This window comes from Hyperolius riggenbachi, chromosome 3, assembly GCF_040937935.1.
Source record: "Hyperolius riggenbachi isolate aHypRig1 chromosome 3, aHypRig1.pri, whole genome shotgun sequence".
In the NCBI taxonomy this organism is placed as follows: domain Eukaryota; kingdom Metazoa; phylum Chordata; class Amphibia; order Anura; family Hyperoliidae; genus Hyperolius; species Hyperolius riggenbachi.
Genome location: NC_090648.1, coordinates 353,452,996 through 353,467,093, shown reverse-complemented (window position 1 = coordinate 353,467,093; position 14,098 = coordinate 353,452,996). Strand labels below are relative to the sequence as shown.

The window sequence follows — 14,098 nt, the reverse complement described above, 5'->3', positions numbered from 1 at the left end:
GGAAGTCATGATGTCCATGAGTACGTCAGGTTCCATTTGCTCAACCACCACACGGGGACCATAAACTTTAAAATATTTGGACAATGGCGTCCGCTGACTCAGCCCAGGCTTTGCTGCCCCCCTTTCTGCTGCATCACGACCACGTACAGCTGGGCGTCCTCTCCCTGGACGTGGAGCAGTCCCAGAAGTGGCTGAGGCAATTGAACTCCATTTCCTCTCACCCCGCGAAACCCTGCCAGACATGTTGCTAGTAATGAATCACTGGATGCAGTGGGCACAGTACAAGGTCACTGAAGGATGCAGTGGGCACAGCAGTGGGCACTGGATATACAACTAGGTCACTGAAGGATGCAGTGGGCACAGTACAAGGTCACTGAAGGATGCAGTGGGCACAGCAGTGGGCACTGGAGATACAACTAGGTCACTGAAGGATGCAGTGGGCACAGTACAAGGTCACTGAAGGATGCAGTAGGCACAGTACAAGGTCACTGAAGGATGCAGTGGGCACAGCAGTGGCCACTGGATATACAACTAGGTCACTGAAGGATGCAGTGGCCACAGTACAAGGTCACTGAAGGATGCAGTGGGCACTGGATATACAACTAGGTCACTGAAGGATGCAGTGGGTACAGTACAAGGTCACTGAAGGATGCAGTAGGCACAGTACAAGGTCACTGAAGGATGCAGTGGGCACAGCAGTGGCCACTGGATATACAACTAGGTCACTGAAGGATGCAGTGGCCACAGTACAAGGTCACTGAAGGATGCAGTGGGCACAGCAGTGGGCACTGGATATACAACTAGGTCACTGAAGGATGCAGTGGGCACAGTACAAGGTCACTGAAGGATGCAGTGGGCACAGCAGTGGGCACTGGATATACAACTAGGTCACTGAAGGATGCAGTGGGCACAGTACAAGGTCACTGAAGGATGCAGTGGGCACAGTACAAGGTCACTGAAGGATGCAGTGGGCACAGCAGTGGCCACTGGATATACAACTAGGTCACTGAAGGATGCAGTGGCCACAGTACAAGGTCACTGAAGGATGCACTGGGCACAGCAGTGGGCACTGGATATACAACTAGGTCACTGAAGGATGCAGTGGCCACAGTACAAGGTCACTGAAGGATGCAGTGGGCACAGTACAAGGTCACTGAAGGATGCAGTGGGCACAGCAGTGGCCACTGGATATACAACTAGGTCACTGAAGGATGCAGTGGGCACACAAGGATGTCACACTGTGTAATGAGATGCTCATATGCCAGCGAGCGAGCGAGCAGTGGGCACTGGGCACGGCACAAGGTCACTGACAGAATGAATGAACAGCGCTGGCAGAGAGTGGCGGCGCCGGCGGTGTGACTGGCTGCCTGCAAATAGTACAAGTGTATAAACTGTCACTGGAATATACAAGTGAACACTGCAGCTGCACTAACCTGCCTGCCTGCACTCTACACACAGATAATCCCCACTCCCACTACACTGCAGCACTGAACCTGCCTGCACAGCACTACACACAGTTAAATAATCACTAGACTCCCACACTCCCACTACACTACACTGACTACAACTAACTACAGCAATCACTCACTGACTAGCTAACTGTGTACAGTATAAGAGCAGTGTTAGCAAAAAAAACGCTTTGTTTTTAACACAATAAATGCACTTGCTCAAACAACAATGGCCTGGAGATAATCCTCTCAGCACCACAGTCTAGCAAGGACAGAGCTTTTCCATCATGGCCGCCGCTTTATATTCAGGAGGGGAGGGCATAGCTCCCCTCCTGTGATTGGTTGCTAGGGCTTGGCTGGGGCACTCTGATTGGCCTGCAATGTGTCACTTCCGCATAGTTTGATGCATTTCCGCAAACCACGACTTCAGCGCCGGGTTTCACGAGCGTGAATGCGGATTTCTGTCCGCATTCACGCGTAGCCGAAGCAGATTTTCGTGGTTGAAAATCTATTCACGGCTTAGCGTGTCCGAGGCGGAATGCGTCAAAATGGTCGTGAATCCACGCGTAAGCGTGATCACGACCTGGCGGTGAGCACCACTGCTGGCCAGTCCTCCCCTGCTGAGGTCCTAATACTTTCAGGCAAGAACGTAACTAAATTGATACGCCCCCCCTTGCAGGAGATACGGCCCCACACAGACACACACAATATTAACCACTATCACAGGGGCCCGCTCCTTTACATAATGCAGAACAGCAGCTGAACCATACATTACCATCTTCTGGCAGCAGGGCAGCTCCTCTGCACTCCATCTCAACTCTCCCCTGAGTGACATGTGACAATCATACAGGGACAGGAGCCGCATGGTGCTGTACAACGCTTGTACAGTGAAGAGGAGTGCAGAGGAGCAGTCCCCCTGCCAGAAAATGGTAATATATAGTTCCACTGCTGCTCTGCTTTAGCAACAGGAGTGCCGGCTATTGTTATGACACTGCTTTCAGGTCCTCATTTAGATAGGTTCCCCTCTCTCACTCTGATCCTTGTTTGTGGGTCTTACTGGAGGCCAGGGGCAAACGCAGGATTTTTAAGGGGGGGGGGGTTCCTGAAAGGTCCAGAAGCACGTATGTCCCCGAGTGCTTCCGAATACAGGTGGCTCCATACTGCCCATGCACAGAAGTGCGCTGGCGTATTACGGAGCTTCCTATCTTTGGAAGTACTCAAGGACACGAGTGTTTCTGAGGGCTTCTGGTAGCAGCAAATGTGAACGGGGTACAGCGCTGGAACAACTCCCCAAGAGAGGAACAGGAGATAGACTTAGTTTGGACAATTCAGTGGAATATGCTACATAGTGTCACATAGCGCAAGCGATACCCATATGATGCAGGGATATATGCATCTTGCGGAAGATGGCGGCGCTATATAAATACTAAATAATAATATTTTGCCTCACCAGGATTGCACTTTTATTTAGCTTTCCTGTATGCCAAGAACACACAGCCAGCTCTAGGGGAAGAGGGAAACAAAGGTGAATGAAGGAGGCTGGTGCACACCAAGAGTGCTTCTGAGCGTTTTTCAAATCAACAGTGATTTGAAAAGCGCTTGACTAATGTTACCCTATGACAGTGTTCCCACAGCAGCGTTGTGATTTTTTCAAAATCGCAGGTATACTGCATGTAGCATGTTTTTGAGCAATTCATTCAAAAATCGCTCTGAAAATCACTTCACAAAATCACACTCACAAATTGCTAGCGATTGCTATTGTCATTTTGGCGTGCACTAGCCCAGAGAGAGGAGTGGAGAAATTGAGAATAGCCTGAGATGGAGCAGAGAACTTATCTGTATTGCAGTCCCACATCAGACAGGCTACTTGCCTGTAATCCGACTCCTGTCCCTGTCAGTCTCTCACACAAGTCAGAAAGAAGCCCTCCTGGAGTCTAGGGACTGTCAAAAACTTTTCAGCTTGTTAAACACCTTACCCACACATGCAGTCATTATAACAATGGGGAGAGACCAGACAGATGTTTGCCCACGGACCCTGAGTCCAGGCAAGCTCTGCATCATGCTGTGCATATTTACCAGCTTGCCTGCACTCTAATTTCATCATGTCGGACACTTCTGTGCTGTGGAGAGTCCAGGACTCCATAATCAACATTCTCTCACTGCAGGCTGCATCTTCTTGTGAGGGAAGCTGGTCTGCCTCTCTCATTCTATTAGCTGGAGGGAAGCACCAGAAGTAAGAAGGGAGGGAGAATGAGGCTGTTTATATTATGCGGGCTTCCCTGGCTGAATACACAGCTCAGTGCAGGGGGGAGGTTCCAGACACCCGGAATAGCCCCCTCAGTTTGCCAGTGGAGGCAGCTAGATGGAAGTTTAAAAAGCGGCGCACACTTTGTCCACTATGCACTGTCAGCGCTGCTGCCCAGCTGTGCATAGCAGCCGCTGCTGGGAGAGCTTCAGAAGTGTGCATGGTCAGAATGTTCACAGCAGCTGCTTTTCACAACCGTGCAGGAGTACTAAAATATAGGAAACACAGAGTGGACACAGTGTGTGTTGTTCTTTTGGCTGTCATTCAACTGCCTCCAGTCAGAGTCACAAAACTGGGATTAGAGTGGGGCAACAGAGGTGTGCCCATCCAAACGGTGGTGGTGGGGGAAAGGGGCAAAAGCTTTTCTGCCCTGGCATGATAGAAAGGCCAAAAATTTTCCTGCTGTGAATACTTTCTGGATGCACTGTATTTATTAATTTGACACACAGGGGAAAGAAGGAGACACGATGGGGATAGAAGGGGACATACTGGGGACACGGGGGCAGAAGGGGACATATTAGGGACACGAGGGGCAGAAGGGGACATGGGGGACCGAAGTGGGCAAACTGGAGACAGAAGAGGATACACTGGGGACAGAAGGGAGCACATGGGGGGCACGGGAACACAATAATTGGGGGAGAACATCTCCAAGATGCTCTTGGAACATGGACACAGCGGGTTTAGTATATTTTTTCCCTGTAAATCTAGGTGCGTCTTATATTCCTGAGCATCTTATACGGCAGCAAATATGGTAATTACAGCTCCTACGCCTGGCACACACTTTCAATTTTGATTGGCCAGTTTTACCACCTCCATTTAGTATGAGAGCCAAGAGATACTAAATACTATGAACGGATTGTGTAGGTAAGCGCCCATACTACATTGAGCTGGTAAAATTGTGCTATCATTAGCCAATCAAAATGTAATGAATGTACCAGGCTTTAGCATGATTAAGGGTGCGTTTACACTATGCACACAGTTCCTGTGCAATTGTATGGGTATGTACACTGTGCTGTAACAGACCATGTTATCCACATGCACTTTCTACACATGCTATGAAAATGCACATTATAACATGCAGAGCATGCATTGCACTCTGCCCGCATTGCAGCACAGGCATTCTGCAATGCACATGAAGTAAATGTAGCCATAGCCTTTCAAAGTTTCAGTCAAGCTCTGCAAATTGCAATTCTTGTCCAACCACAGTTTGCATTCCAAATCTTGTGCACATCACTAGTCCTTACCTTTGGTCTAAACAGTGGGCTGCTGTTACAACCCAGCATGAGGATATGAGAGATCCACCACAAAACTGGTTTCCCATATAGATGGCTGCCATGTATGGATGAGCTGCAGGGAGTGCCACCATTCCCCCAACAATACGCGATGTCATAGAAGGACTCTTCAGGAATCTCTTTCCGCAGTCTGCAGGTATTCCATGGCCGACATCTCTGCTCTGGCTTGGTTTGGTAGGGGGGGCAGTGCTCACAGGATGACTAGATGCTTGTGTTGGCAAGGGTGCTGGAGGTTTTCTGGTTGGTGGGAGAGATATCTTAGTGGGTGGAAGGGGTGCTGGAGGCTTTTTAGTTGGTGGGAGAGGTCTCTTAGTGGGTGGCAGGGGTGCTGGAGGCTTTCTAGTTGGTGTGAGGGGTCTCTTAGTGGGTGGCAGGGGTGCCGGAGGCTTTTTGGTCGGTGTGGGTGGCAGTGCTGGACGTGATGGCTTACTTGTACTGGCTGGTGGAAACAAAAACATCTTATTTAAATAAGAACGAACAAACACACTGTATTTTTGGTATATATACTGTTCTTGTAAATATTTTGTTACTAAGATATGCAGCTTATTTTTCTGGTTTATCATAAAAAAACAGAAATTGGAAAGGCAGACCAGGCAGGACAGGATATGTTTTTTTTACATATACTTACAGTATAGGTAGCCAGGTATTGGTGCCACCAGTGTAGGTAGCCTGGTATAGGTGCCCCAATTAAAGGTAGCCTGGTATAGGTGCCCCCAGTATAGGTAGCCTGGTATAGGTTCCCCAGTATAGGTAGCCAGGCATAGGTGCCACCGGTATAGTTAGCCTGGTATAGGTAGCCAGGTATATGTGCCCCCAATATAGGTAGCCTGGTATAGGTACCTCCAGTATAGGTAGCCTGGTATAGGTGCCTGGAACCAGGAAGGGGTGAGTTGTTCCCTGCCCACTGTGCTAATTTCTGGAAGGAGGAGCACTGAAGGGGGCCCGAGGTGAAGAGGGGAGAGTTTGGACCCCCTTCCTCTGCTGCTGGGTAAGCCGGCTGCTCCCCCTCCTGTGCTGTGCTCTACTCCTGCCCCTAAAAATGGCCCTGGGTGGTCCCCAGAGCCACACCCCAAAGGATTTTCCCCACATGCCCCCCCCCCCTCACGACTGCATCCATTGCAGGGGTGATTTCTTATGCCCCTGATCATCATGATGTCACTCAATGGATTATCAGTAGCCACTTTTATACATAAACTCTAGCTGTCTGCTATGTTGCAGCTCATTTCCATTAGGGGGAATTCACATCATGCTCCTGCATGTACTGTAAATACAGATGGGGATTTCAATAGGCAGCCTCCAAATTTGCATGCAGGGAAAAAAACGCAGTGCCTGGCATGCAGCATTTATGCACATACCGCATCTCAATCCCCAGAGTCATGCATGGCACGGCTGGAGGGAAACAGGTGCGTACTCGCATCGGTGCAGGTGCCTCACATGTGGAAACTAACCCTAATGTCATGTGGTGATCCATTTTCTAAAGAGGGCTCTGAAAAGCCCCAAAAAGTTTTTGTATTAAATATACGTCACTTGATGTTTTTTATCAGTAAGTGTGTAGCCGTTTCTGAACTGTTGTGCTGCTGTACTATAGCACATACAATCTATTGCCCGATTCCACTTTTTACTGTATGGTTCAAACTGTTGTATACAAGGAAGATCCCTTTGGCCCCAGTATACCTGTAGTAATGTGGCAGCGAGGGATATTACAGTGTTCCCAGCTTAGCACCATATCTTTCTGCATGAAGCACCAGGGCTCTGTGTCCTCATCTGGGTTCCTGTAAAGAGAAAAATACAGAGTTTGAATTAGTAAAAGACTGGTTTAGTAAAGCAAATGAAAGTTCCATGATTATGTGCAGAGTAACCAATAGAAACCAATCCAAATTAATCTCATATCAATGCTGTTCAGCATTGTCTGATTACCTCAGTTAGAACTGGACACAGTAACCTCTTGCACACTACATGCAATTCTGATTTTTTTTTTTTTGTATATGAACCGATTTTTGATTCTGATTAGAAAAAGTACTGCATGCTGCTACGTTTTTTAATCAGAATCAAAAATCGGACCGTGTAAAAAAATCAGAATCGCATGTAGTGTGTTAGAGGCCTAAGGCTTGGTTCCCATTTGGAATGGAGCAATGCAGCCCATTCCAACCAGTTCCTTGTCCGCTCCGCTCTATTTTCTCCTCTGGGGGATGCGTGTTCCTATGGAGAGCATAGCAGGAGAAACTTTGCCTTCCGCTTCCTGCAATGCAGCAAACGGATCAGTATTAAAATACAGTTGGAAGCAGACCCTATTTTTGCATTCGGATCCGTTTTCTGCATTTTGCTACACTGCAGAAAGTGGGTATGTTTCCTGTGCAAGGGGGAAGCGACCTTGATATATGAACAATACGTATACAGATATTGTTCTATCATTACACATGACACTATAGTAGAGACATTACCCATCACAAATAAGAGTTCTATTATTTAATACAAGGGTCCTTATTCAATTCTCTTTTTCTCCTAGGAGATAATTTTTTATCTTCTAAAAGTAGGTGAGAAAGAACTGTCAAGATTATTCTGAGAGAAAAATGTAATTAAATAAATGTGAAAATGTGCAAAGGGAAAATGGGGGAAAAAACCGGCACCAGTACAAACAGCCTGGAATGTGGTATGGAAGATATTACAGAGTTGGGCCCAGTTATAAAGATGTGACCTATAGACATAAAAAATATATGTCAATGTTAACTGCTCTAAGACCGCTCCACGCCAACGGGCGTGGCCGCGGCGGCAGCCCCAGGACCGCCTAATGCCAATTGGCGTCAGGTCCTGGAGCCGGCTACTGAAGGAGATCGCGCGCAGGCAGTGCGCGCATCTCCTTGGGGGGGGCGGAGCACTGCCCCGTCTTCAGTCTCCGAGCGGCGATAGACTGTTAGACGGCGTGATCGCTGTCTATTTACACAGTACAGCACTGCGATCAGCAGCAGCGCTGTACTGGGGACAGCCGTGTGGCACGGCTTTCCCCCTGGGGGACAAGAGAGCCTATGACAGACGATCGCCGTGATTGGCTGGTGGTGGGTGGGCGGAATAGTGGGGTGAAAAAATGGATATATTTAATAAAAATAATGACAATAAATATTTACAAAAAAACAAACAACTGGGGGGCGATCAGAACCCACCAACAGAGAGCTCTGTTGCTGAGGAGAAAAAGGGGGGGAGGGGGGAAATCACTAGTGTGCTGTGTTGTGCGGCCCTGCAGCTTGGCCTTAAAGCTGCAGTGGCCAATTATGAAAAAAACAGCCTGGTCTTTACGGGAGTTACCACTGTGGTCCTCAAGTGGTTAAAGTGAACCCAAGGGGAAAATAAACTGATGAGATAAACAATTATATTTATCCTCCTACTCCTAAAAATGACTTTTCAATCATCCCATAGTTTATTTTATATTTAAAGTGTACAAGAGATGAGTACATGTACCAGTTTTATACATACCTGGGGCTTCCTCCATCCCCATCTGCACAGATCGCTCCCACGCCACCTTCCTCAGTCTTCTCCCTCTTCGGTAACGGGTCCCGTAAGTTCGGTCAGTCCCAGCCAGTCGACGCATGTGCAATGTGCTCTTCCGTCTCTCTACAGTGGCTAGGAGGTACTGAGCAGGTGCAGAATGCTCCCAGCCATGGAATCGAGACGGAGGAGTGCACTGTGCATGCCTTAATGAATGAGGACTGCAGTGTGGGAGCGATCCATGCGGATGGGCCTGGAGGAAGCCCCAGATATGTATAAAACTTGTACATGTACTCCTCTCTGGTTTCCTGTAAACATTTACAAAGTAGGTTGAATGGTTTACTGTCTCTAATCAGTGGCAGCCTATTAAGTGTCCCAGAGTGAAAATACATGAACTATTGACCTTGTCCTCTCTCCTCCTTGTCCTCAGAAGTTGTATTCTGTCAGGAAAACTTTTATGGTTGTAATTTGCTTATCAGTCATGTTTACTATATTCCCAACAAGGTACCGACAAGACAGAAGCTGTCACTTCCATGCCTAGAAATTAACTTTTTCAGGCAGCAAAATAAAACAAGTTAAACAGCCTGGTTATTAATATGTTTTGTACTATACATATACATGTTTATCTCATCATTTCACATGTTGCCTCGGGTACACTTTAAGCCTATTGTCATTAGCATTAATTACTGTTATTTTGAGTTCTTTGTGGTTTTAGCACTGTCTATGAAGACTTGATATCAGACTCACCTGCAGTAAGAATGATCACCTATGCCGTGTTTCTTTTTATGGTGTTCGCTGTATTTAGCAATCGCATCCTCAATTACGTCAGATTCCCAGTTCATACATGCTGCCCCCGTCACTGTGGTATTTGCTGTACCACTATAGCTTTCGCCATTTCCCGAGATGCAATTTTCATTTTTATCTATAAGACCAAAATGAGTGTGCGAGAAGCATGCAATGATACTGAACACAGTAAGGTGGTGATGAGGATGGCAGTCTGCTTTATAAATGTAGACACTGCTTATGAGATGAAATAGCAGTGTTGTACTTACTTATCTCACAGTGATGTCCTATGTACCCCACGGTGCAGCCACAAACCTTGTCATGTCTGTTTTGCATGCAGTGTCCTCCATGGCGACATGGGTTCTCAGAGCATGCTACAAGATCAAACAAGAAATGGAATAGACATAAAATCTCTACAGGCTCTAGTCTCAATGGTCAATTTATAAAGAACCAACGTATGGTATGTACAAAGAGCTTGACAGGGACCAATGTCACTTTCCGATTTTTGCCAATGCCAATTTCCTATTTCTGTTTTTCCAATTTTCTGAATTCCGTTTTTCCAATTTCTGATTCCCAAGGAGTATTTCATTTGCCATTATTTTTTTTTCAGAGAATTAAAAAAAATGACAATAAAAAAGCAAGTCAAAAAAATGTAAATTGGATAAACAGAATCTTGTGTTTTGTCTAACATTACCATTATAATCTACTTTTTGTAGTAAAATTTAGCATTCTCTGATTTGTCCAATGCTTCCGAGTTCTGTAATAGGGCTAAAATTATAGCGTTGCAGTAAATTGGATTTCCGCAGAATACCGATTTACGTTTTCCAAAATGTTGATTTCCAATCGGAAATGCGGAAACTTCAATTCCACGGAATCCAAATGAGCATCTCAAGTCCTGGATGCTTTGTGGTCCTATGTAAAGGTCTTAAAGGAAACCAGAGACGATGTATACTTACTGTTTTATACATACCTGGGGCTTCCTCCAGCCCCATAAGCACGGATTGCTCCCACGCTACCGTCCTCCGCTGCCTGCAGCTCCGGTACCGGGTCCTGTAACTTCCTCCAGTCGCAGCCAGTCTGCGCAAGAGGAAGTGTGCTTTTTATGTATCTCTTCAGTGGCCACTGGAGAGATGCGTAAGAGTGCACTCCCTCATAGCATGAAGCTAGTTGCATGTACCATCACATGCCTATAGAAATGCTACAGTATGACTATAATTTGCTGTAAAACCAGAGAAACAACAAGGCATAAAGGCACATATGAAATTACCATATGAACTTTGGTTTTACCTAACAGGCTGTATAAAGACTGTCCCTTAGGGGAAGTAAACTGAGAATCTGATTGGTAGCTATGGGAAGCTAGAGATGTTTATGTTTTTCAATCAGACGCTTTGATGAACTAGAAAATGGCTTAAATTCATAAAGCCTTATCACATTTGGTAAAGCAGAAAGCAGCTGATTTTACCGAACATTTTGTGAAATGTCAATTCATTAGGGCTTTTTACCGCATGGAAAACTAAAATATTGACTAGTCAGGTAAATTACCAATTTGTAAGGTAAATACCTCAATAAATGTCAATTCACAAAGATTAGATATGCGGTAGAACCATGGGAGATGTTTGGTATTTATATCCAGCCTGGAGCTTTCGGTAATAAACAAACAGCCATTTGATAATGCTATAGGAAGGAGGAAACAGAGCAGAGAAAAAATGTAAATTAAACAAATTATTCAGAAAAAATAAGAAAGTTAATAATAAAAACATATTTCTTACATTTGACAAAATTATTATGAAGTAATTAAAAATACCGGTAGTTAAGATACTAATAGTTTTGAGCTGATACAGATATTATCTTAATTTTATGCAGCTTGGACTTGCATTTTATTTGTCTGTATAATTTAAAAAAATGCTCTCTATATTACATCTTCCATCCATTTTCCCTGCACTTCCATTCATAATCCATCAAATACCAAATTAACCCTTTAGCAGCCACATATAGTAAAACTATAAGTGCGCTGCAGGGCCACATTTTTATTTTTTTTGCTGCTGCTGGGGAAGTGTATTTTCCCCAGCCTGGCAGGTTATGCAGAGCGGACGGCAGGGAGCTGTCATGGTTACCTGTCCAGACACCTGGATCGGCTTCTCTTCTTCTCCACCAGCGGCAGCGCTGCAATCCCAACATGTCTTCAGAGTCCTGATCACATGGTATGACGTGATTGGAACTCAGAGGATGGTGTCAGAGTTGCAGCCACACTCGGCAGTGGAAGAGGGATGATTAAAAAGCATCCTCCATCCCCCCTCTTGCACCACTGAATGATGCTGTAATGCTGATACCATCCTTTGGGCCCCGATAACGTCATATCATGTGATCAGGACCCAGAACAAAATGTAAGGAGAACCGCCAGTGGAGGAGAGGAGAAGATTGCTGATCTGGACAGGTAACTATGACAGCTCCCTGCTACCTGCTCTGCATTGCTTCATTAGGCAGATGATTTTAGGAGGCAATGGATGCCCTGCCACGAATTGTCTGAAATGAGACAACCTGGGCTGCAAAAAAGTGAAATACCGCACAATTCCTACAGAATGAAATACTGTGTGTGGTAATCATTTTAGGGAATTTTCATGCAGTTTTTGGTAAATTACCAAACTATTACCACATGTGTGAAAACCTTAGTGAATCTGGGAAAAGTCCAAAATACCACATTAGGTCAATCTCAAAACATGACAGACAGTTTTGCCGAACTTGTCTTAGTCAATTGAAGCCATTCTTGTGGTAAACTACCAAACTATTACCACGTGTGAAAATCTTATTAAATTTGGGAAAAGTGTAAAATACTGCATGTCATGAGGTAAACATGACATTTTTGCCGAAGGTGTCTTAATGAATTGAAGCCTTTGCTGTGGTTTGGGAGCACTGGTTTTAGAACTAGACAATCACTGTCATTTGGAATGATATTCCTGTATAGCCATTAGCACACTAATGCACACCTGGAAGGCCAGGCAACAATGCAGCCATTCTGTATATTCTGCTTCTTCTCAGTATGAGGGCTCCTATGTGTGTGCTTTCAACTCACGTTTCCCCATTGTTGGTTTACAGACGATGCCTCTCTCTCCACAGGTACACTCTTCCAAGATGGGCGGGAAATATCTCAGCCAGGTTTCCCGAGGCTCAAAGTATTGTTGCAGTTTTTTGTCAAAGCACTTGTCTAGAAAATGAAGAGAATTATGCAGCATCTGTGTAATGTATGCGGCTTTCATAAACTATTCCATTCTTCCTTCTGCAAGGAAGCACCACAATATCGCCATCTCTCTCAAGTTATTTTATCTGTAATTGTTGCTTGGCTGTAAGAGTTATCACAGCTGTCTGACATTTCGTTTTTTAAGGACACCAATGAAAATAAACTCGGCACATGATGACGAATAATCAGTGGTTGCTGTCAGATAAATTTCCCTGTCAATATGATTTGCAGCTCCAGAGATAAAGGTAACTGTAGCTGTATGCAAATTGTGACTAAAAAGCAAAACAAAAGTTTGCCTTAAAACAGAAGGTATTTGCGATTATTCAGGTTGGAGTGAGTATATGAAGGGTCCCACAATGCATCACTGCTGAATATGCAAATCATCTCTTTATATTGTCTCTGATAGCTAAACACAACTTCAGAACCACTGGAATGCAATGATGTGTCAAATTGTTAATATTATAGAGCCAAACTAATCCAACATGCCTACAGACTGTTTTGGATTGGTTAATCCTCATCAGTGCATGGCATAATTATTTTTATTTAGTATTTATATAGTAGGACACCTCAATGCTCACTCCAACCTGAATAATCACAAAGGGCCAGTGCACACCAAAAACCGCTAGCAGATCTGCAAAGCGCTAGAGGTTTTTGAAGCAGATTTTCAGAGCGATTCTAGGCATGTTTAGAGAGATTTTCTAAACATACCTAGCGTTTTTTGGATCGTTTTTGTGTAGCCGATTTCATATATTGTTACAATAAAGGTGTTAACAGCTTCTGTAACAAAAACACTTGGAAAACTGCTCTGATCTAGCGTTTTTCAGAGCGGTTTTCCACCTTCCCCCGAGTTTGCATTTGTGGAAAAACGAACACCTCTGAAATACATTACCCAAGCAGTTTTCAAACCGCTAGCATTTTTAAAAAACACTCCAGAACCTCTCTGGTGTGCACCAGCCCAAATACCTTCTATTTTAAGAAGGCAAACTTCTATTTTGCATAGCATTTTAATAAGGAGGCTTTTTGATGTCTTTCAGACCCTTAAGGCTCATACACACATCAGACCATAGTCTTTTGAAAATGAAAGATCACAGACCAATTTTACCCCCTTCCATGTACAGTGATGGGAAAAACTATTTTCCCCCTTCCTGAGTTCTTATTCTTTTGCATGTTTGTCACACTTAAATGTTTCTGCTCATCAAAAACCGTTAACGATTAGTCAAAGTTAACATAATGTAATACAAAATGCAGTTTTAAATGATATTTTTTATTATTTAGCGAGAAAAAAAACCTCAAAACCTACATGGCCCTGTGTGAAAAAGAAATTGCCCCCTGAACCTAATAATTGGTTGGGCCACCCTTAGCAGCAATAACTGCAATCAAGTTGTTAAAAAATAACTTAACTGTGGTTTATCACACCTGAGTTCAATTTCTGTAGTCACCCCCAGGCCTGATTACTGCCACACCTGTTTCAATCAAGAAATCACTTAAATAGGAGCTATCTGACACAGAGAAGTAGACCAAAAGCACCTCAAAAGCTAGACATCATGCCAAGATC

At 44.8% G+C, this 14,098-nt stretch overlaps 1 protein-coding gene across 1 annotated transcript in view; it reads right to left on the bottom strand.

Moving 5' to 3' along the window:
- F12 (coagulation factor XII) overlaps positions 1-14,098 on the bottom strand; it is a 79,201-nt gene that overhangs the window by 26,352 nt on the left and 38,751 nt on the right. The window contains exons 6-10 of the mRNA XM_068277097.1: positions 12,379-12,510; positions 9,578-9,682; positions 9,273-9,447; positions 6,720-6,817; positions 4,998-5,484 (exon numbers count right to left, since the gene is read on the bottom strand). Coding sequence (XP_068133198.1) covers positions 4,998-5,484; positions 6,720-6,817; positions 9,273-9,447; positions 9,578-9,682; positions 12,379-12,510 — 997 coding nt within the window. The remainder of the gene's footprint in view (positions 1-4,997; positions 5,485-6,719; positions 6,818-9,272; positions 9,448-9,577; positions 9,683-12,378; positions 12,511-14,098) is intronic.